Genomic DNA, 24,824 nt, shown 5'->3' with positions numbered 1-24,824 from the left:
GGCTGAAGGCAGGGCTAAACCGCTGAGCCTCCCGGGCTCCCCTCACTATTAAATTTTATATTAATTGTAGGATTCTTGTAGATGTTCTTTATCAAATTGAGAATGTACCTCTAACCTTATTTCTCTCAGTGTTTTTATCATGAATGAATGTTGAATTATCAAATGCTTTTTCTGCATCATGTGACTTTTCTGTTTAGTCTGTTAACATGGTTGATTATCTTGACTGATTTTAAAACTTCGTACCAGCTTTGCATCTCCAGAAAAATTATTCATGGTGAATAATTCCTTTTACATATTGTGAAATTATAGTTGCTTATTGTAAAAGTCTTTTTGCATCTTCATTCAGGAAGGATAGTGATGTTCAGCTGTGTGTGTGTGTGTGTGTGTGTGTTTATGTGTGCACTGTGGTTTTCGTACCGGGTAATACTAGCTTCATGAAATGAATTGAGAAGTGTTCTCTTTTCTATTTTCTAGATAAGACTTTGTAAATTTAATGTTAATTTTCCTTTAGACATTTGATAGAATTCTCCAGTGAAACCATTGGGGACTAGGACATTCTTGTTGGGGACATTTAAACTCTAAATTCATTTCCTTGATGGTTATAGAGATATTCAGTGATATATTTCACTGGGTGAATTGAGGCTGTTTGTGTTTTTTGAGGAATTGGTCCATTTCATTGAAGCTGTTGTCTGTTATAGTTGAGTATAGTATTGCCTCCAATGTCCCCAGGGGTTGTGATGATACTGTTTTATTCCAAATATATTGCAGTTTGTGTCTTTTCTCTTTTTTCTTCGTCATTTTTTCTACGTGTTTGTCATTTCTTTGTTATCTTCAAACAACTAGTTCCTTGTTTCATTGATTTTCTCTACTTCTTTCAACTTCACTGATTCCTGTTTTGTTACTGCCTTCTGTTTGCTTGCTTTGGCTTTATTTTGCTCTCATTTTTCTAGGTTCTTCAGATAGGAGCTCAGATCATCAGCTGAGACTTTTCTCTTTTCTATCACATGCATTTAGTGATATAAATTTTCCTCTCTGCACTGTTTTAGCTATGTCTGACAAATTCAGTATGTTGCATTTTCATTTTCATTCAGTTCAACCTATCTTTTTAATTACCTTGAGACTTCCTTTTTGATCCATGAATTATATAGAAGGGCATTATTTAGTTCCAAAATATTTGTGGAAATCCTCCTGCTATTTTTCTAGTATTGATTTTTAAGTTTGGTTGCATTGGGGGGCGGTAAGCCCACTCTATAGAATTCTAAACTTTCTGAACTTTCTCAGTTTTTTTTTTAAGATTTAATTATTCATTCATGAGAGACACACAGAGAGAGGCAGAGACATAGGCAGAGGGAGAATAGGCTCCCCGTGGGGATCTTGATGTAGCACTCCATCCCAGGACCCCAGGATCATGCCCTGAGCCAAAGGTAGATGCTCAACCACTGAGCCAACCAGGTGCTCCTTCACTTCTTTTGTTTTGATTTACAGCACAGCACATGGCCTTTTTAAATACATGTTCTGTTGGTACTTAAGAAGCATACATACTCTGCTTTCATTGGTTTAAGTGTTCTGTAAATGAGTGGGTCCTGTTGGTCAGCAGTGCTGTGGAGTTTTTCTATATCCTTGTGGAGATCCTTAGAGATGTCCTATCAGGAAGGTGCTCTAGTCACTGCTGGGCAGAGAAGTGTTCTGGTCTCCTGCATCCCTCGTCCTATCTCCCTGGCTGTGGGGTGAACAGGTGGAAGGGGCTGGCATGCTTCTTCACTGCTTCCTACGTGGCCCCCACTGAGGGAGTTTGGGGAGAAGGAAGCTGTGGCCTGGTTACCTCTGGGTGATGGTGAAAGTCCTGGCCCCCTACTCAGCTTCCTCTGACACCTCCTGCTACAGCAGAGAGCTAGGGGTGTAATACAAATTCAGAAACTCAGCACAAAAATATGAAGTATGCCTATCTATTTCAAAATTGCATGCCCTAAAAGAAAAACTATATTTTAATACATGTAACTAAAGGGTTGTTTTGTTTTTGCTTTAAAAAAATTACAGAAAATGAGGTGGCTACAGCAAAAAACAAAACAAAACAAAACAAAAAAAAAAACATAATGGAGACTACAGTAGCACACGTGTGCTTTTTTATCCTAAAAGAATGCAAGAGCACAAAGTTAATTACGAGAAAAAGATGGAAGAGAAAAGCACTAAAGTCAATGAGCAATCCCATCAGATCCCCCCATAAACCTTCACCACCTATACAAAGACATCCACTTCGCCCAACAGGATTGTCACACATGGGGCACCTTTCCACTCAACCTTCCTCCTCACTTTATTTGTCCACTCGGCAGACAAATCCCTCCCTTGACATCCATCCTGCCTTTCCTTTTGGCAAATCTCATGGCTCCAGCTGCCAAGGCCCAGTCTGGTTTTCAGACCCAGCATGGGGTAGTGTAGGGGGTGGGGGAAGGTCTCCAGCTGCTGGTGGAGAAAGCACCAGCCTGGCAGGGCAGCATGCCTTCTGAGTTCCAGCTCCCACTAGGCATGGCACCGGCTGGTCAACCAGGTCAACATGCTGTGCCGTCTTGTCTACAGAACATAGAAGGCAGCGCCAACCTTGCTTTCTCTCTCTACCTCTGTCTGTCTGCTTCTCTCAAGGTGATTTTGAAGGTCAAAAACAAGTTGGTTAACACTTAGCTCTGCCCAGAACCTGGTTTTCTAGTTAACGCCCCTATACCTACTTCTCAGGCTCACCTCTACCCTCTTCTCTGACCTGCTCCAGAACTTGTTTACACCACTGACCTGAGAAGGATTCATGGAGTCTTCTATGTCCTCTGTTTTGAGGCTGCCAATAGGGCTGCCCATCCTGTAGTATCATCAGTCAGAAGTTATGTGTCACTCTACAAAGGAATTGCTTCCAAACAAAGCAAGTCTTCTGGGGGGAGTCAGCACATGAAGGTCGCCACCATCTCCACCGTGGCTCGGGACCTTGCCGATAGCAACTGCCTCTAGGAGGCCAAAGAGGCAACAACAGCAGAGAAAAGAAACCAAAGAAGTCACAAAACCGTGTGACAAATGGCCCTGGTTCCCATGCATCCGAAGGGAGGTGAGCCTCAAATCATGGTGGAATGGACAGAGAAATTTCTATGCAAGGCAAACACCCAAGGTCAGACTCCATCTACCCTAGAAATCACGCATGATTTCTACTAGAGCGCCCTCTTGATAGGACATCTCTAAGGATCTCCACATGACTTTGAGAGTCTGTGCTGTCACGACAGAGCAAGGTCTGTCCTCTCAGCTGTGCCCCTGAGTAGGAGGGACCAACCCACAGACCGGTGGATAGGCATTGTGAAAGCTGCAAAGAGAAGGTGGGAGGCAGAGGCCTTTCTAGGTCACTTGGGTCGGCTCTCTTGCTGCCCTGCCTTGCCTGTCCTTGCTGGTTTATTATTCAGGGATGAAAGGAGAAAAACATGAAAGCAGCAAAAGATAGAGGCCAGTCTGGGCTTTTAAATACTTCTTTACTTTCTCCCCTCTGTCTTTACATAACTGGACCTCAGACTTTATTTTCTTTTCCTCTTAAGGCCTAGAAGACAGGATTCATGTGTTAAGTGGCAGCGTCCCTCATGCATGTAATGGAGACATTTATATGCATCCAGCCCAATACCAATGTTTAAGGAAGCTGTCTCCACATTCAAAGATTCCTTCGGAATGAGACTGTTCCATGAAAGGACTCCAAAGGAAACTTAGCATTTAGCTTGTGTTTGAGCAGTTAGCAATGCTCAGGCATTGGGGGCCCGTGGAGGAGTGTGGTGTGAACCAGGGAGCAGGTGCCGTGTGCTGCTTTCCGGAAAGTCCTTGCTGGAACACTCTGGGACCGTCATACACATGATCAAAAGATAAATTATGTTGGCTCTATATGTAAAAGGGAGAGTCAAGCTCTCACCGGGACTATGAATCATACTTTATCAAGCTGCCTCGTTTCTGGGGTCCACAAAGAAAAGCTACGAAATGCCAACCACAGGTATTCTCCTCCTTGAGCTCAGGCTTGGCTGATCACTAAGGAAACGGAAGCCAGAGGTGGGAGCACTCCCTGGTCGTCACTGGCTTTCCAGTCTCTGAGTGGAAGGCAAGAGCAGTTGGCTCACTGCCCCTTGGCAAGGAAGATCGGCTGGAGCTGGGCTCTGTGTGCTCTAGCACCTGTTTTGTGTTCTCCCCGCGGGAGCCTGGCACATTGCAGGAGGCAATGCATGGTTGTGCTCAACTGAGCACCTATTGTGTACTAATACCTCCAGTGTTTCTAGAAACAGGTGTCATAAGTTACCCACAGGAGAGCATTCTCTGGGGCTTAATAAACATGCACACACTTTAGACTCCCCCAGCCCTCTTGAATCATCACTGATGGGAGCAGAACCAAAGAATCTGCATTTTTAACCTTCTCCCCAGTTGATCCTGGTGTTTATGCAAGGATGAGAATCCTGGCTCCAGGGACCAGTGGCGTAAGCTGCTCTTCGAACTCTGTCCTCCCATGGGGCGCAGGCAGCGAGCATAAGGAAACCCAGGGAATAAGTTTGCAGAGAACTGTGTCCCGGGCTTTTTAGATATAGCACAGTGACTAGAGTAGATATTGGCATATCTAAAAGTGGCTGAGAAGTTAAAAATGAGACAACACTATAATCATACTTATGGCCAGCCTTTTTTCCTTAGGATAGTATTTCTAAAAAGCTGTTCAGAAAGGATTTTCAAATATTTTTGTCTGAGACAGTAGCAATAGAACCCAGTATTTTTCAAGCAACCCTGATTGCCATGGTACCCTAGGTAAGCCATAAACAGTGCTGGCAGTTTGGGGAAATAAAAAACAAGTAAAAATGTGCTGCAGTAGAAGGGGAAATGGACTCAGGGTTATAAAGAAGAGTTCTTATTCTCATTTCCACCCATCAACTGAAAACACAGTTATGGGATGTAGTATGGGATGTAGACTGTGATCATCAGCTACAGGCATGACGTCATTGGTTTCTCTGAAAGTCGGTTTCTTATTCATTTCATGTCAAGTTCACCAGGGCCAGTTCATACTCAAGTTTGGTGATTTTGCCAGCATAGCCCACAACACAGACAATTATTTTAAGGTAACAGGAACAGGATACATATGAACACAGTAAACGGGCACAAGTGGGTATCACCTACTTAGACTTTCAAATTGCCTCTGATGTGGCTAATAGCCAAGGTTACTACATAGAATCTTCATCAGATTGAGGACATTGACAGGGTTCAAAGACTACATCTAGAAAAAAATAATTAGGTAAAATAGCTAGGGTAAGTCTTTTTATAGTCACCTTATAAAATATAATACATGTATATTCATAAAATTGGGAAAACCATAAAAATAATGAAGTAAAAATTACTTGTAATTCCTTTTCTCAGAGACAGCCAATATTCATCTATGTATCATCTATCAAATCTATCCTTGTCTATGCACATCTTAAGAAAAAAAAAAAGGGCTGGCCACACATCGTGCTTAGCGATGCCTTGTCCTGTTTACATGCACCATCTACTCGTGGAGGGTCCCTGCCCTTGTCTGCCTGGCGGTGCTCAGTCCCAGCTGTCCAGCGGGGCTGCAGCGGGGGCCACAGGCAGAAGACCATAGGGTAGGACCCTTGGAGACTCTTCTCTCCCCACACATGGGTTCCATCCTCACCCCAGAGCCCTGGTGGGGTGGGGCACTGCCCTTGGCCACAGGGTCCAGGGCCACCTCCACTTCCCTTCCTTTCTCCAGCCTCAGAAGAGGTGGGTGTTCCACGGGGCCACATCTCTGGGTCACCTCAATGTCTCTTGTCTGTCTCAACTTTCCCTGTGGAACCTATTCTCTGTACTCCTTTCCTCCTCCCGAAAATTTGGCACAGCCTCCTTTGCAGACTGCACCCTGCCTGACCTCAACCATTCCCAGTTGCTTGCTTTATCTATTCCAGTCTCAGTAAAGGGCAGGGAGAGAGACCACACTCACCACTGTTCAATACACCTGAAGCCAGAAAAGGAAGCTCTTGAAGGTAAAGAGGAAAACAAACACAACGATGCAGGGCCAGAAGGAGCTAATGGGGACGGCAGACAAAGCAACAGGAACCAGTCATTCTAGAAAGAGTGAGTGTGATCGGAGATCTCATCTGTGCCCAGAAAATGATTCCTGTGGAGCGAGCAGAATGGGTCTCATCACTCGGGCCTGGATGCGCAGCCTCACAAGCTAGAAGGGGAAGAGATGACAGCCAGCAGAGCACTGCACTGAAGGCTGGAAACATGAATATGATTGACGACCCTCCATCCTTATTTGGGGCTGAATCAGGAAGGGAACAGAGAAACACCCAAGTGCCAAACCCCAGTGCAATATTCCCCGGGGCGCCTTTTATGGCCTCACTCAGAGATTCATGGCTCACACTGCAAATACCTTAATCACCCTTTGCTCTCATGCTCATCCAGCTTATCTAGAGACTATCCATGTCTACATATAAAATACCCCAGTAGGATGAGGGGGGTTTCAGCAACGCCCTCATGCTACCTCACCCATCAGTAAGTTAAGGACAAACCAAACTGTTGGTTATATTATCACATAAACAATGTGTTTCTGATATGGGAATCCATATTTCCACACAGTTGAAGTGCTCCAAGCTAACGTTTCTGTAAGGGAGCCATGTTCAATGACAGTTCAGGCATTTTAGGATACCCCAGATCACGGTGGAGATAGCTTTCATGGGTTTCTGGCAGCATGGGTATTTGATTTGTCTCTGTGTGTTTATCTCTCTGTGTGTTTACTCTATTTATCATCTATCTATCTATCTACTTATCTATTATCTCTATCTATCTATCTATCTATCTATCTATCTATCTATCTATCTATCATCTATCTATCATCTATCTGTTATCTACCTATCATCTGTCTATCCATCTATCTATTGTAATTGATTTATATTTCAATGTCTACCTCTATGGATCTATTGCTCTCATACCTAGTGTGAGTACACAATAGCAGTTGCTTTATAGAGCATGAAAATATGGCCATAAATGCTTTTACACAGCTTCTCCCTCTCGTCCCCTAGGTCAAGTGGGAGGGGGTTTCATGGGACCCCTCTTAGGATCCAACATTGACATTGCTCCATCACTTAGGAATACATTGCAAGCTGGTGTTTGACTCCACCAAGCAGCACAAAAACATAAGTGGGCAGGTGATGGGGGGAGGTGGGGAGGAACAGTCCCTGCTGTAGTGGGATGAACTCTCCTTGTCTGCTCTTCAAAGTGGAGAGCACAGAACACAATGTTTGTGATGAACTACAAAGGACATGGCAAAGTTTCCCTGATGTGCTCCACAAACCCGAGTGATGCTACATCCTGGCCAAGAGGATGTGAGCTGGGGCTGGTGGTCACAGAGCCCAGTGTGGAGACTCTGTGTGGATGAAGTCCAGAGACCAGGGCTGTGGGGGAGCAGCCAGCCCAAAGCATCAGCACCACCCCCCCGGCAGGAGCGGGTGGGGCATCACAGGGATGCACGGAAGCACCCAGGCAGGGTGAGCCCTGAACGCCAAAAGGCATCCTTCTTGGGCAACCGCTGCGAGGGCATAAGACCACACAGCTCAAGAAAAGAGAGAAAACAGGACTCCTAAGGTCACTGAAGAGGGCCTCCTCTGCAGTGGAGGCAGGAGGGAGCTCACCTTCCAGGTACATTTGTAATTATGATTATTTAAAAGGACTAGTTCTTCACCACTGAACTGAGTCCCTGCGTGCCAATGAAAGCAAGTGAAGGACGTCCTATTACTGGACGGAGACCAGAAATATCACTGGAGTTGCCTGGGTTTTTATTTGGTTCCAAGGAAAGGACTGTCTCTGCTGAACATATTTGAAAAAGCGGTGTGAGCCAAAAATAAAACTGAATCTGATTACATCCCCCGAGTTGTGCTTGTTCAACTACCAGGTCCACGAAGAACAAGCGTGTTAAAATGGTCTGGAAGATCCGGTCTTTAAAAGGGAAAGGGAAGTGCATTCTTCCACCAGGGAGACCTAGAGTTAGTGGCAACCCTGCTTCAAAGAGTGGGTTTGTGAACAGCCGATGAGGAAAGCAGCCGTCACGGCCACGAGCGCGTCTGTTATTACCAAGTAGAATAAGAATAACTACCTCTACCTTTGAACTGTGTTGCTGGAGAAACAAAAAGATAAATGGAGCAGAGGAAGTTCATACACTTTTAAGTAAAACCATCCATTCATCCCTTTATTGGTAACCAGAGCCTCTCCTGCCAGGTGCCATCCAGCGGCTCCTGCGTGAGCGACGGGCCGTGAACAAGAAGGAAGCACTTGGATTAAGAAGTTTGGATGGCTGTTTGGTATCTGGCAATCGACTGGTATTTGGCTATTAACTAGGGTTCTGATTTTGGCAATTAACTGGGTTTCTGATTTTACCATGAATTGAAAAGTGGGACAAATACGGGAAATCAGTTTTACTGCTTTACTTTTTTGAAGTGGGTTGAGAGGGAGAGGAGAGCGTGGGAGGTGGTTTGGGAATTGAGTGCAGTTGGCTTCTGGATCTGCTGAGCTGAAGATGCCAGCCAAGGAGAGATCTTAACAAGCATATATGCAGGCGTGAAGCCCACAGAACAAATAGACTGGAGTTTCAGGAGTCATGTCATGTTGGAAACTGAATTTTGAGGGTATATAAAGTCCTCGCAGGAGATATAAAATACTCTCCTGGGAAGCATCGATATTTATGGAATGGAAGTAAATTCACTTATCAGCCAAATTTATAATCCCTTTCTCTACCATGTTATTCATGTGATGCAAAATATAATTTCTCGAAAAGAGATGGTTGGGATTACCGGGTGATAAAAACTCCAAACTTTGGAATATATTCTTGAATATAATACATCACATCAGAATGTACATAAAGAATGGATTATAGGAAAAGAAATGAAAGATCATCTTCAAGCAAATATAAATGGGTCTGATAACTTTTCACAAGTGGTTTCAACTTTCTATCTGAGGTTTGCTGACAAGAGTCTCAATTTTGTGTGTAGTGGTGAATTGATCTCTCTATAGCCATCCATATTTATAAGTAGAGACTTCTACTTTTTTACTTTTCCATTAAGTGATTCTGTCTAACAGTACTGCTTGCTTTCATTCTGATTCGCTTTATGTAATAAATACTAATAAACAAAGAAAGTTAGGAGCACACAGCATTATTGTTAAGGATTCTTATCTAGCATCTGAATATAGACATTGCCTTGAAATTGCCATACCTGAAACTTATGAATATGCCTCATTGGTTCCTTTTAAGGGGGGAAAAAAAAACCAACAACCCAATCAACTAACAATAAGATATCAATATTTCAAGAAACCTACAGTTCCTTATTTACAATTTTCTGTGGATCCATGAAGATAACAGAACCTATTAAATCCCCGAAGAAACAGTGAGATGCCCTGAATGAGAGCCTGCATTTTCTATTCCAGACAAACCCCTGGATAAGGAAACATTTATCAGGTCTCCTACAGAAATTTACGCCAGAGGCAAAACTGATATGAGCAACAGAGGACCAGGGGCCTTGCTGAGTTCATTTTTATTTTTCCAGAAGTCTGCCCAAGAGGTGAGCACATACAGATGTAAATGAAGCTCATTCTGTGTGGGTCAAGATATCTTGGTCAGGAAAAAAAAAAAAAGAAAAAAGTTATCTTGGTCAAATACCCTTTAATAGTATCTGTTTGGCTTAGACCAGACAGCTTTCATTGTTAAGTCTGGGATCCTGCCTGGAGAAAAGAGAGACAAATAAATGGAAGGCTCCCTATTGATTAGTTCATCTCCTTTTTTCTTTTGATTTAAAGGTTCACTCTCCAAGTCTTCTTGGGCTCATCGTGTCCCTCACAGATCTCTGGGGTGAAGATCGGTTGACAAGTGACAGAAAGAATTGGGAAATTGAACAGGCCACTATTTCCTCTGCATACGTGTAAATATGTCTGAAGGGACAAGAGGCAAGAGGTGTGCTGTCATCGGTACTGACCTAGAATCTCCTGCAGTAGCTTTACCTCTCAGGTCTGAGTTACAGCATCAATCTCAACCAAAAAATTTCAGACTTAGTTTATCCCATGATAGGGGTAGATCTTATTCAAGGAGAAGAAAAAAAAAATCAGATGTGTTCCAGACTGGCCACAAATCAGTAATATCATTCTTCCTCCACATGACTTTGATCAGTGATGTTTTAGTCATATGGTTCTCATAAAGGCCTGTGGAAATCAGTGACGTGAACACTAATGATCAAGGCCTATGTGTTTGGGATTACCACGTGATCTGCGGGGATGCAGTTTAGGGGACAGAAAAAGGAATCCTGATGAAAATAATCAAAGTCCATCCACGGAAAGACACATCTACAAGCACATTATATAAAAGGGCTATACATTCTTAATCTGTTGTAAAATTACATCTCAGAAAATGTAATATATAAATCGCAGAGAATGCTTTCATTTCCTTCAGGCAAACAACAATGGAAAGGATCTTCTAAAATCTGCAATAAAATTTCACATGCCTCTTTGCCCCATTAAAATATTAGTCATGAAGCTAAATGATAAAGAACATAATTTTTTACACAAATTCTCTAAGATCTAGGAAGAGCTACTTAACATGAAAACAACCTGTTTATTCAGTGGAAAACAGGATGTCACGTTATCATCAGTTAAAACATTATCTAAATATTTTCTCTTCTAGTATTATAATTTTCACAGAAAAATATCTCCATTTCTAGACTTTCCCCTGAAGTTTTTCAAGCATGATAGGAAGAGAGAAAAAATACCGTACTATAACTTTGGTGGTTACATTTTTCCCTATCACCTGTTGAAGTGATGATATTAATTACACTAGGATAAACAAAAATAAATATTCTAATGTGACTTACAAAGTACTGCTTCAGGCACCAAGCACACTAATAAGATACAAAAATTAACAAGTGTATTTTTTGACTAATGAAGGACATTTTATTACTAACTTAATTTACACAAGTCAACTGGGCCCTAATATTCTCATCTGAAAATATAGCCAGTGGATTAGACGATCCCTGAAATATTTTCTAGTCTTCAATACTTGTTATTGATGAGTTCAAAATATTGCTAAATAGAGTGGTGCACCTACATGGAAAGACCTTCAGCTATTATTGGGGAACTATGACTCATATTTGATGTAACACCTCAAAATAATCTTCGGGGCATTGATTTCTTGCCTAATATGTGACCTCAGAACAAGTTTATGAGGTTGACAATTATATTCTCCTGAATTACAAACTCTATGGATGTAGCAACTGTGGGTCAGTGTCCTGCTCAAAGCCCCGGTGATGAAATCCCCATGTGTCCTGCAGACCTCCTCTACAGTATCACACGGATTTGAGGACTATAGACAAAAAAACACTTTAAGAATTTCACACACACTGTAATGGAGATGGGGGCCTACATGGTACTGGAAATGAGAAGCGAAATAGGGTAGTGTGACCTACCACCCTGTGGTGGGTTGAATAGTGTACCCTCAAAATTCATGTCCACCCAGAACCACAGAATGTGACCTTATTTGGAAATAAGATCTTTCAAAGATGTAATTATATAAGACAAGGTCACAGTGGATAGGGTGGGCTCTAAATCCAATGCCTGATGCCTTTAAAGAAGACGAGGGGAGGCCACGGGAAGACAGAGGCAGAGACTGGGAGCTGTATCTACAAGTCAAGCAATGTTGACACTGGCACCCACCAGAAGCCAGAGAGAAGCTTGGAACAGAGTTCCCTCAGACTCTGCTGAAGGGACCAAACCTACTGACACTGGATTTTGGATTCTAGTCTCTGGAAATGTGGGGGTAAATTTCTTCTGTTTCAATTACACAGCTTGTAGAACTTTGTTAAGGCACCCCCAGGAGACTCACGCATAGCTGTTCAATCTTTGGCGAGTCATTGAACTTCACCAAGGCTTACTTAACTGAAAAACTGACATAGCAACATTCATACAAAAGGTCTCAGAAGAACTTTGTAAATCAAAAAAATGCCATGCCAGCATCAGACATCGCTATTGATTAGGGAAGGAAGAGATCAATGAAATTTGGATCAGGCCAAGACCTTGCTCCTAAATGGGTAAAGTTTGGAAGGACAGGAAAGGGGTATTCCAGGTGAAGAGAACCACATGAGCAAAAACAGAGGTGGAGAAATGTAGGGGGCTCTTTCAAATGAATCAAATGTAAAGAAATTACATAATCTTATGAGTTAAAACCACTCCATTCTCTTCTGGAGGCCAGAACTCTGACATCAAGCATCTTTACCCTCCTGGAGGCTTGAAGGGACATGCATTCCTGCCTTTTCTAGCCTCTGGGGGCCCTAAAGCTCCTTGCCCATGGCTGCATCTCTCCCGTCCCTGCCTCCATGCTTGCATGGCCTCCTTTTCTCTCCCAAATCTCTCTCTGCTTCCTTCCCATAACCTTGGATTTAGAGTCCCCCAGATAATCCAGGGTAATCTCCTAACCTCGAGATCCTGAATTTAACTATATAAGCAAAGACACTTTTTCCAAATAAGATTCCATTCCCAGGACCTAGGGGTGAGCACATGGCCATATCTTTCTGGGGGGCTACCATTCAGCCCACTGCAATATTTAAGGGTTTGGAGAGAGAAACACAGACACATCATCTCAGGCAAGAACAATGTCACCAACTTGATTTGTATAAACCAGGCCACTCATACAGGACACTCATCTGGGCTCTAAAGAGAATCACTTTGTGTTTAAGCAAATTATTGCACTAAACAACTTTCAATGACCTTATGAGCAGACTACAAAGGTCAGATAGGCAAGTATCATATATTTTATAACTATTACTTTGACCTGTATTTTCATTGATTTAATTTTTATTACTTCAGATTGCTTTAGTATCTCCTAATCCATTCACTTTTCTCACATTAAAATTTAGGACCTTCAAAATACTATTTCCTATTAGAGTTAGTTCAGAATCACCTTAATGGAAATTCAAATTTCCTCAGAGCCAATGTCTTTTTCCAAATAATAATTCTTCTTTCTTTCAAGATTCTTAATTTTAAAAGCCAATAAAACTAGACACTCTTCTGGATTTAATGCTTATCCATCATTTAAATCACCACTAGAGGTTCAAGAGCAATTCCTAAAACAGCTAATCCATATATGATTTAAAATTTGCTAAAACAAATAACAACAACAACAAAAAACCCTCAGCCTTCTTTAATTCAGATCCATGCTCATTAATGAGACTCTGTTAATATTTCATGCACAGCCTCTTCCCATTTACTTTAGAATATTTCTGTAATGGAGATTGGAAATACACCCAGGCTCCTATGAGTAATGAAAAATTCAAATGTGTTTAGGAAAGATCTTCAGCTATAATTCAAATAGTGTTACTTAAACATCTCTAAAAGGACCTAGGAGCCTCTGCTCCAAACAAGATTCAGAAGCATAGCGGGGTCTCATAGCCAGAGTAGAACTGTTAGAGGGGCAAGTCTTTACTGGTAGGCTGGATGTCAATATTGTTACCAGCCACAATGATCATCCTGCCCGTGTGAGGTAAGTTTTCACTCGCCAAACCAGGTAAACCAGTCACAGAAGAGCAAATGGTGATCCGAGCGACACTCTAGCCCATCCATCTGGCCAAAAAAGAGGTCACAAAGAAACCCAAGAACCCTAGAGCCACTGAGCTCTTCCCTGGGATCAGCTTTATCACCAAAGGGCCCTTCAGGAATGCTCATACTACTGTCCAAAATAGATCGTGCATGCTGTTTCTAAACCAATTAGCTCGTTGCTCTGTCTCTGGATTTATAAAATGCAGAATATGCTGCTTTTCTTGAAAATGTAAAAGCTCAAAATTAAATATATGTAGCTACATCTGATGATTAGAAAGGCATATGGCTTGACATATTGCCACAAATTACATATAATCTATACTGTAACATGTGAATGAGTCCTTAGGGAGTCCTTGGGGTAAGACTCATTAGTAGATCTCAGTTAAATGAAAGATTTTTATAAAACCACAAAATTGACTCCAATTATGGAAAATCCTGCTTAAAACATAAAGGCACTTTTACAGAAAAATTCATAATTCCATGGGGTTTGGCTCTGAGGCAGCTAATCAATTGACTGGCTCTGCTTTGCTTTATCGCTATCAGAGCTCAATAAAATAACTGTATTTATTCAAACTGATTGTTTTTGTTTCCCCAAGTTTTTTCTTTAAAAAAAAAACTGAAATTCTATTAAGTGGTTACAGAACAATTTTTAGAAGCAAACATAAAATAATTAACAAAGTATTATCCCAAAGCTTGGTCCCATTCAGTTTCATGCAATTAGCATTTATTGAACAATCTAACAAATCTCCAAGATTCAATACAAACAGACTTAGGAGGCGGGTCAGGTAGAGACGGACTTAAGATAACTTGCTTAAAACTTAGAATCACTACTTATGTCTCATTGCAATACTTCAACTAAATCCTAAGAATTAATAAATGCTCAGTATGAAGAAAATATTAAAAATTCGAATACAGGACTAGAAGATTAGGTACTGTTAGAAAAAATTTTAAAGGCTAAATCTCTCATACGTAAAGGCAGTTAATGGGTTAACAACACTCTAGGAGTGTGTGTGTGTGTGTGTGTGTGTGTGTATTTGTGTTAAATCTTGCACCGAGTCCCTCTCCATGGCCATTCACTGCTCGGTTCATCCTACTGCTCCATGCTACCATAACTTCTCCTCGCCTACCTGTTCCACTCAGGTGTATCTCCTGCTGACCACATTCCTCCTTCTTTCCCTTGGTTTTCATGATTCTCTTTCCTATTCCTTTTCTTCATCTTCTCCATGCTCTTCCTAAGTGAAATCATCAAGATACACATTTCCACAAATATGCCTATGTTTCTAAAAACAACCAACCTCTTTTATTTGTCACATCCTATTGAAGTTTCTATTAAAAACCTCAAATTCAAAATATCTATACTGAATATCTTTCTTCCCAGACTGCCTCTTTTCCAGGATTTCCTCTTGTGGTTGGCACTAGAACCATCTGACCATCGGAGAGATATGCCTGTCATTTCAGGCTACTGTTCCCACTGGCTTTGGAGATTGTGTCATTGGCATTGCGTCATTGGCATTGCAGCCTCCTCTTGAGGACACCAGCTCTGCGATCTTCTCCTTCGGTCCAAACTCAGTGCTTGCTTGAGTGTTTCCAGAACCTCCTTCCTCTCTCCCCGAGTCTATCCTATGTCGTGTCCTTTGTGCCTCTCCCCGAGTCCACCCTATGTTGTGTCCTCTGTGTCTCACTTCATGTCGTGTCCTCTGTGCCTCACTGTCTGAAAATATTTAAGGAGTTAACACAATCAAGAGGAGTAGGTCCTCAGTAGTCCATATATATTTATTCATGATTTGGCCCCAAAGAGCCTTTCTTGAGATTTATTTCCAGCCAATCTCTGTAGACTTAACTGTACTTCTTGTACCATTTCCCATATCTAGAGTGGGTGGACACTACAGCACTCTCAGGAAGAGCCGCCTTCCTGCACTGCACACGTCTGAAGGCAGGAGGATTCTCAGACTTCTTTGCAGCTAGCATCTGATTGTTCTTTAGCTTCCACCAATCTGGGACTATTGCACACGATTCAAAGGTAGGCGTGATGGAGGCCATGCTTCTGCTGCTTCTCCTGTTTTGGCTCATAAGCACATCATGAAGATGCTTCGTCTTCTCTCACAGTGGAGAACCCCAGGCCCAGTCACTGTGTCCCTGACTCCTCCATGCTGAGTGTCAGAGTATAGGCCCTTTAAAGATATCAGCAGTGGGTGGTGGCCACGGAGAGTCAGAACCTAGAGCAGCAGCTTCTCGATTTGTCTGGAAGCTTCCGGATCAAAGATGAGGCCATGGTTAGGTTGGAAACTCCATCCTGTAGGTGTGGTTTTGAGTTATTTCTGAATGTTCAGCTTGGAGTCTCGTGAGGATTATTTTCCCATACCAAATTATTTTCCACTTGAATAGCTATAGTGGATTCTGCTCGATGCAACTGCATCCTGGGGGATGCACATGCTATTCAAAATTCCACATCTACCCCAGAATGCTCCTTCCTTTTATCCTCACTGAACTCTATCTCATCCCCACATTTGACCTCCACTAGAATATATTTCCACACTTAGGTTGGGAGCCAAATGATTGCTTCCTTCTTCAGGGTAATATAGAGCTTCGTTAATATTACCAATGTTATTATAAGCAAATTCTATCATAACTATGTTAATTTGCCTTTTCCTGATTTGCTGACAGTGAGATATGTGAGGGCAAACAATGCAGTTTATTCATCTGTTTCTCTAATACTCTGGGTTTGGCACCTAGTAGAGTCTCAGTGGACACTGGCTGGAATGATCTGAAACACGCTGATTGGAGGTTTCACCTTCCGGTATGTGACTTCCGCTAAGTGCCAAATGGGAGAAAACCAGGGGCCACGAATTCAAAAGTGGAAGACAGTTAACGTAGATGGGCCTGGATTGAGGGTAAGTGGGACTTGGATTGGAGTATCTAAAGATGTATACAGTGTGACCTTGGGAAGAAGGCAAGGAGGGTATTTCAAGCTTGACCAGGAGGAGTGGATGCCCAGAGAAGCATGGAATGCAGAAACAGTGAGTGGATTAGAAAAAGTCCCCTGAACAGAGGTGTCACCTGATGGTGGTGGTGGTGGGGGGGGGGGGAGCGGGGGTAGGGGGATTGTGACATGTAAGCCATGGCTAAAAAGACCAGCATCACCTCAGAGCCTGGGATATCAGCCTGGCCTACAGAGTGTGAGGATTTTTTAAGCAGGTAAGAGGAGCTACTTGAAGGTACCTAAGAAAGAAAACATATTTTACTAAACTGGTTAAGGAGCTGAGAGAAGATTGAGAGTAGCTTTCTTTACTCAGGTTGATATGCTTTAAGAAAAATAATTTAATACTAAAAACTGCATTGAGGGCAAGCAAACTCAAAAGACCAATATTTGTTTAGATAATGAAGGGATCCCAGAGTTCAGAGCAGAGCTGTGTGTATTAAAGCCACGGCCCTCCTGCTCATGTTATATTAGAATCTGGGGAACATGATGGAATGCCTTGACCACCTGCTTCATCACCCACATTCTGAAGATGCGAAGTCCTTCTCAGGTTAAAATAAAAGAGCTGAGGAAAGTAAAACTGTGCTGGTTGTTCAGCCAACTTTAACTCATGAAAATAAGAAACTCTAAAATATCTAAAACTTGCAAGTTCATCCTGACAACATCGTGACGCATGCGACATCATGCCACTCTTTCAACTCACCCTTCCTGCATAGTGCATGGTGGTGAACGCCGCACCCTGATCTCTGAGTGCAACATTCCCGTTCCCATCCTTCATGGGGGAATACACGGCATTTGTGTTTGAAGATTCTAGGAGACTTTGTAGCTTTTTGGGAAGATTCGGTTCCATTGACCAAATCATCTGACTTTCTTCATCCAATAAAGAGAGAAATCCAGATGGCTTCTGAAAATCAAGAAGAGAGAATATGTTTCTTCCATCACTCAAATGGATGGTTCTGTTATCATGCAGGTATGCTCATTTGTATTTTCATTATGTTCCTATAAGCACTGAAAAAAATGAATTCATCTACTTTTAATACACATCTATGTTTGCTCACTATCATATCCCTAATACCTGGCCAAACTCTGAGATAATGTAGGCTGTAACAGTATTGGTTGATTAATAATTGATTATAATTGATTATAATAATTGATTATAATTGATTATAATAATTGATTATTCATTGATAATGAATACACGGATTAACGAGTGTGTTTTAAGGTCATTAAAACACTGGAGATATTAAAAAGTATATTCTTATTTCAGTAAGAAAAATAAAATTGCCAAAAAAAGGAGAAGTATAATTTTTCTTGACCTCTAGCCTGTATCGACCTCTTCATAGTTAACAGTGGGCAAGTCACTTATCCAAAAACCAAAGCTACAATCCTGTTGAGTCATAAAAATTCTAGAAAAATCCTATTCAGCAGGAAGTAGAAGTGACTATAATATTTCAGTATTAAGACCGGGAACATATAAAGTTGGAAGCCATAACTTGTAAAAATTCAAATTAGAAGTCTGACAGTTTATAGCTGTCAAACACGGAAGCTAAAGTCATACATAAGCAACCACTTAAAATTAATCTCACGTGAAGGAAAACGCTGCTTGAAAGAACTTCTCAACCACTGACAGTTCGCTTCCCGCACACAGAGGACACCATTGTGCCCACGCGGTTTACACATCGGATGAATAACTTTTACCCACTGTCGTGCTGTTTATCTTTCCTTCCCTAGGAAAGTTCTTCTGTTGACATGTCAAATCGACCTTTGAAAATAAGGTAATTTATATTATTTATTTTTACCTTATTCTGTCATATAGCTTAATTCTTCACATCAAGTCAGCATGCTTATGGAGATGTGAATCTATAAAATAATTCTTCTCAGGAAGTGAAGGGATCTATACTGACCCGAGGTCACCAAACCATGACATCACAGGCCTTTCATGATGTTATTTATTTGGCCAATAGAAAGTTGTTTCCTTGTGGCTGAACTATTTTAGTTGTTTCAAGCCCTTTAGAGTTTCCTCATGGTAAGGAAAATGCAGAGACAGTTGTCTCAGGTATGCAAAAGTTGGAATACTTCTAGTGCCACCCATAGAGAAGAAAGGTTGAAAGTGGCAGCTATGGGAAGGCTCTATACCCGGTGGGCACTCACCTACCAAGGGGTGCCCTTTGCAGGACATTTGGCAACTGAAGGTTATCTCTGGAGTGAGCAGACAGACAGCCTCCCTGGGAAGGAAGGAGAAGAAAGGACTGGCAAAGGGTGAAAGGAGCACCAGGAAGGAATTGGATAGGGCTACAAAAAGCAAGCTGACACACCTCAGCAAAAGACCTAGGTCACTAACACCTCCAGAGACTTGTGGTACCAACACAGAGGTGGATTGGTCAGGGGGTGTGGAGAAGGAAGTCCACTGTATGGCACATACTCAGATAACCTGGGACCCTATAAAGAGCCCAGAGGTGCAAAAATAAAAGTATAGGTACACAAAATGGATGGAGAGAAGCCCGAAAAGAAAAGTCAATGAGGAGTTGGCAAGGACCGGTCATGCTTGGGATGTTTCGAAAGATCAGGTTCTTCATTTCAATTTGTAAAACCTATTTGCTGAAGAGTAAGATGGTGATACTTAAGAGCATAAGTTGCTTCTTCACCTGTGCATTTGAGTATCGTGCCACAATGCTCCTTCATGTGCTATTACGCTTACACTCCTCTCACACACACTCGAGTATGCACAGACATGCTCTGTGCATGGAGGGGTAAATGGACTAGTTAAGGGTGTTGCATGGGCATTCATGTTTCAGGGGCAGTGACAGACCTTCTCTTTGGAGGCTAGAATTTAGAGATTTAGTGCGTGTTTCAGTAACTCAAAGTCAAGGCCCCACATAGTACAAGGGAAGTGATTGCTTCCAATATAGCCAAACTGCTCTACTCCAAAAGCAAGAGGATATTTTCCAAGGATAGAGTAGTCGGATACCAATGAGATATTTTTTAAAGGATTACAATTTGTATTGTCTCCAAAAGTGTTACAATTCATATGTATTATGTTTTCTGGATGTCTGATATCAAGCCATGAAAGAATGGTGATAGTCAAACTATGACTTGGAAACTTGCTGATGTGTCTGAAGAAGAAAACAGAACATGGAAAAGAAGTCATAAAAAATGGCTCTCAATTCCTTCAGAAGTAAAGGCTTAAGCGAGATGGAGTTGTTGTGCAAAGTATATGCCATTTCACCTCAACAACAGAAATCAATGAAGATCAACAGTTCCAAAATGCACTATACATGTGGAGAGTCAGGTGAGAATCTGATCCCTTCCTCCATGGACATAAGACAAATGCATGTTTGTTGAAACATGAATGTGGCTTAAGCAAAAATCCAGATGTCTGTGAGCAGAAGAGGATTGCAGGTACTGTAATCAAGAAGGAAACAAGAAGCTTCCTTTATATTGTGGGGTACACCTGCCTGGTATGCATATTTGCAGGTACATCCAAGCTTCACCCTATACTTGGTATAGCTCTTCATTCTTATGGGTATCAAAGTGTAGTCACAAAAATGCCCACTCTCATTTCCAACTGACGAGTGTCCTCCTATGGAAATAATCACTCCATGGCAAGATCTCAAGGATAGCCATTGAAGAGATAGAAAGAAGGTCATGCTGCTGGCCACTGGTTAGCATTCAAGGATACAGCCACAAGTGAGAATGAGGGCGGCAGGTGTCTGAGACTTTCCATACACAGCTCACTATATACTGCCGTCGCTGTGAAGACATTTTTAAACCTTACATAGAGAAGTTATATACCATGTGTGTCATGATGAAGGAGGGCTTCCTGGAGGAAGAGGGCTTCTTCTGTCATTAAAATAAAGAATGTTGACGAGCAGACAACAGGAGAAGAATATTTTACATATTAGGCAAATGTGTAAAATAAACATATAAATCTACATTTATAGAAATAAAGGGTAGGAAATTGCATCCTATGCTCTCCAGTGGCTGAAAGGTAGCAGGCTTAAGCAATGTTCAAGCATTGTAGAGATATTATTGATAGGTGTATATCATGTCTTTCTACATTAGTACAGAGGGATTGCTGTTTGTGTAGGAGATTTTTGTTTTTATGATAAAGATATCGAGGCAAAGATTCTTGCATTATACGGTAGAGATAATAAAGGTTAAGAGTCAACACTGGCAGATGTCCTAAGATTGTATGTCCATATACAGATCTATCAATGGTTTTCCATATTTCAAATTATAAATTGAAGAAAAATTTAAAAGATTCACTGAATCTGTTCTATGATCTTGTTAGTCTTACTATTGTCTTATAAAATATTAATTTTGTACACTGGGGATTTGGAACTGTGCCAAAGGAGAGTTTTATTGACAAAAACAATGCTGAATATTTTTATAACAAAATTATCTGGTATTTCTAGTCCTTTCAATGAACTGATAATCCCTCAAATGTCCCTTCAGAAAAGGGTAACTTGTCCTCCTAAATCAGCTCTGAAAAAAATAAATTTCTGAAAAAAAAAAAAAAAAGCAAAGTCTCATATATAAAGATATCTCCAAATAAAGGCCCCTTGAAAGAAAATTCTTTGTCTCCAATATATTTAAATCCTGCAAAGTATCTAATTATATTATATGAATACCTGGAAAAAAAAATCCAAAACTCCAGCCTGGTTACCAGGAGAATAAGCTGTTTCCATGGCAACTCCCTCTTGTACACATTCTGTTTGCTCGTGTAGAAAAAGTACTTCATTGATGTAGTGGTGCATCTTCTCATTGGTCATGTTGACACAAAGCTATTGGAGGGGAGAAAGAAAACAATTATGGCCATGCAAATCCACTCGTTCTGGGACGATTTCAGGTCAGTGACATATTGACTCAAGAATGTTCCACACCCATTCATTAGTCTATTCAGATTAATTGTTACAGTGCCGCTTGAGAAGTCAAAGAAAAGAGTTTCACCTGATATTGTTGACTTCTTACGGTCTCATTATTCAATTTAAAGACAAGAAATATAATTTTAACACTAACTTACAAAGTTGGGGTTTAAAATACAGCTGAGTATTTTAAAATTTTCCAAAAGGAAATTATATCTGGGCTCTCGTCAACAATTGAGGATAAAAGTTGGGTTTCTTCCTTCTGTCTGATTTGGCCAGTGGTTGTTAGAGCTACTCTCTGTCCCTTGACAACTAGAGTCCCTGAGATACTGGTAAAATTGGAAGTGCTTCATATTTATGTTAAAGCTTTCTTTGACAAACCCTCACTTTCACCCATCAATTCTCGGGATATAAAAATATTACAACCACCTCCGGTGACAACATGTCACATAAGACATTGAACTTGACATGTGTGGTTGTTAAGGCAAAAACAGTTTGAATATGGACACAGACCAATAAGTCTGCACATTACAGCTGGCAAAGAGAGAGACGGAACTCATTATTTAAATATCATATGGAAAATCCTTCCTTCCTTGTAACTGATACAGCCTCGCACATTCATCCCCTTGCTTTGTTCCACTGAAACTAGAGTGAGACCAGCCGACCCAGATCTGTGCTTACTCGCCAGAGTATAAATCTCCAGCAGTGATTCTGGAAAGACAAGCCCCTTCCATAAAACTTGTGTAGCATCTGTTCACTGTAGCAGCCCCACCAGGAAAGTAATACATTTACTCATTACTCTCATTTTGTCATAAATGAAAAACAGAAATTTCTGAAAACTGTTGGTAGACAAGAAAAATGGAGACTTTAAGAGCTTATTTCACTTTGTTTAAAAAATAATACTTTGAGATGTTTCCCCAATCTAATCAGATGTTATACTCCTCTAATAATGAAGAAATGTTGTTACTAAAGATGAAGGAAAGCTATCAAAGGCTGTTAAAAACTAGGGATGAAATATTTTCAGTAAATGAACAGAAAATAAATGACTCCATTATGGAATGAAACCGCCGGAAAATACTCTCCTTAATTATATGATAAATACAATTGTCATTTTTCCAACTTTTTGATATTAAAAAATATATGAAATCATTTAAGAAGACATAAGTTGATTCTGTATCTCAGCAGTCCGATCTTCTACCAAAGAAGTGGTTTATAAGTGGTTCTGGAGAATATGCCCACATGTGATATATTTTAAGAAATGAATTGCTCAGGAGATAAAGGTCGAAGCCATGAAAAATAAGGAGATGCCTGTTACTGTGTGTTGTCTGATAGATTACTGTCTGATGAAGTATTCCAAAACAAGAACATCCCTGGATGATTCTCTATTGTATAAGAAACACCCAAATTACAGGACATGTATCTCTATTTTCAGTAACTGAAAATACTTAGATGTGGATGTCTCAAACACGTTGAACAGGATTCTCTTATCACTCTGCATTCACAATAGATGGCAGGCCTGTAGTTGCAGAAACTACTTTCCATGACAACTTGCCTGAATCCTCTCACCCTTGACTGCTTCATAGCTGCGCATCTCCCGATATACCTGGCTGTTCTGACTGACTCAGGCTTTTTGTAAAATTATACAAACAGAGCTTTCAATTGCTATTATTTAACTAATATTAATAAAATATTAATACTAATATTAGTTGAGTTGAGTCTTGGCTTTGCCGAATTGATCCGCTGTTTCAGTGAAAATGGTGATACCAAGTGGGAGCGTAGTGAAAGTCACAGAAAAATTAGAAGGAGCTGGAGGGGGTCAGAGTACATCTTTTTTCTTCCCTTCTTCCCCCCCCCCCCCACCCAGGAAGGCCTAAAGTAATCTGCCAAACTTTGGCTAACATAAAAAGGATTTGGCCTGTGGTTTTGGATACAATAACTCAATTTCTTACTCTCCTGGTCATGATGACTCATAAAACATCCAGCTTCTCTACCGAGCCTCAATTTTTTAAGCTGAGGCATCAGACAGTATTTTGTGACATGGAGCAATCAGAAAAATACACCTGAATCTTCTATTGTACATCATGTTCTTTGTATTTGGAGGGGAAAAGAAGAAGTAATTTATTAAAATCCCATAGGGAAAATGCCAGCTGGATGTATAAAGCTGAGTAGGCTGTGGAGGGATTTTTGACTTGCAGCCTTCATTACAATGATGCTCTCCGCAACGGAAATGTTTTCGTGTTTCTAAGAGAAGAGCAATGCTGAGCAGTAAAGGAAATCACGAGGAGTATGCACAGTTCAAAGTGGAATAGTTTTCAAACATTTTGCAGTAATGCGTACATTACACTTTTCTACCAAAACAGTTTGCCTTTCCCTAATCCTATACTGTTCAAAGCACCCACTGCTTGAACCCAAGTTAAAATGTAAAAGAAAAAAAAAAAAAAAGAGAGAAAGAAAAAGAAGAGAAAGAAGGAAAAAAAAAACAGAAAAAAAATGTAAAAGAAGCAGTGTAGCATGAATGTCAACACTGCCAGGAAATGTAGCTAAGGGTGCTAATATGAATATAACAGCCTATGTCAGATATCTAGTTGAAAATGGAAAAAAAAAATGTATCCCATCCACAAAATAGGTGGCCCCACTCATGGCCAGAGCCTGCCTACCCCTCCTTCAGCTTCACTGAACTGCTGTGTGGTGTGTGCCTATGTGGGTGTGTATTAGACACAACCAGAGAAAGATACAGTGAAATATGTTTACAGGAAAATTAGTTTTCATATCTAGAAGCATCAATGCATTGATAACTGAGAATATGATCGACTTCAGTGCAAAGCAATCATTTTTACTTTTTGACGTCATCCATCAGAATCATAATTGGGTTCCACTAAATTTCTGGGTATTCCTCCGAGCAGCCTGAATGTGAGCGAAGGTAAGTATTCATAGATGAAAATGAGCAATTGTTAAGGACTGTTTAATTAGCGTGCACCCTTCTCTGATTAAAATACATGCTTTGTACATTAAGTGCCGTTGCTAACTGGTTTAATAATAAAAATTATGCACCCCTTGGAAACACTCTTTAGTAACAGAACATTATTGCTTATCCAGATGGCCTATCATTTGTATTAATGACAAACTTAATTTCTTGAGTAAATTTTCGCCAACTGTTCTCCCTTTACTTTTATTACTCAGTGAAATATCTCTGAAGCAAAAATATAATAGAGCATGACATTTACATCACAAAATTAAAGCAGGAGGTTAATTAAAGCTGACTCCAGTTGAAGGCAGAGCCCTAGACATTAGACAGCAATTCACATTCTTACTGCACACTGGAAATGCCCTGGAGCTCTTCGAAAAAGCTGATGTCTCAGCCTGACCCCAAACCAATC

At 40.9% G+C, this 24,824-nt stretch overlaps 1 protein-coding gene and 1 long non-coding RNA gene across 4 annotated transcripts in view; one reads left to right on the top strand and one right to left on the bottom strand.

Annotated features, from left to right (window-relative positions):
• The window catches only part of MYO16 (myosin XVI), a 481,192-nt gene that overhangs the window by 150,517 nt on the left and 305,851 nt on the right, over positions 1 to 24,824 (bottom strand). The window contains exons 22-23 of the mRNA XM_038570035.1: positions 21,214 to 21,366; positions 17,286 to 17,486 (exon numbers count right to left, since the gene is read on the bottom strand). Coding sequence (XP_038425963.1) covers positions 17,286 to 17,486; positions 21,214 to 21,366 — 354 coding nt within the window. The remainder of the gene's footprint in view (positions 1 to 17,285; positions 17,487 to 21,213; positions 21,367 to 24,824) is intronic.
• LOC119865233 overlaps positions 21,262 to 24,824 on the top strand; it is a 60,333-nt gene continuing 56,770 nt past the window's right edge. Inside the window, exon 1 of one of the 3 annotated variants that reach the window (XR_005376587.1) lies at positions 21,262 to 21,431. This is a non-coding gene — a long non-coding RNA (uncharacterized LOC119865233). The remainder of the gene's footprint in view (positions 21,432 to 24,824) is intronic. The other 2 variants (XR_005376588.1, XR_005376589.1) reach the window with 2 other exon arrangements.

This window comes from Canis lupus, chromosome 22, assembly GCF_011100685.1.
Source record: "Canis lupus familiaris isolate Mischka breed German Shepherd chromosome 22, alternate assembly UU_Cfam_GSD_1.0, whole genome shotgun sequence".
Lineage (NCBI taxonomy): Eukaryota > Metazoa > Chordata > Mammalia > Carnivora > Canidae > Canis > Canis lupus.
This window is presented reverse-complemented; position numbering and strand designations above follow the sequence as displayed.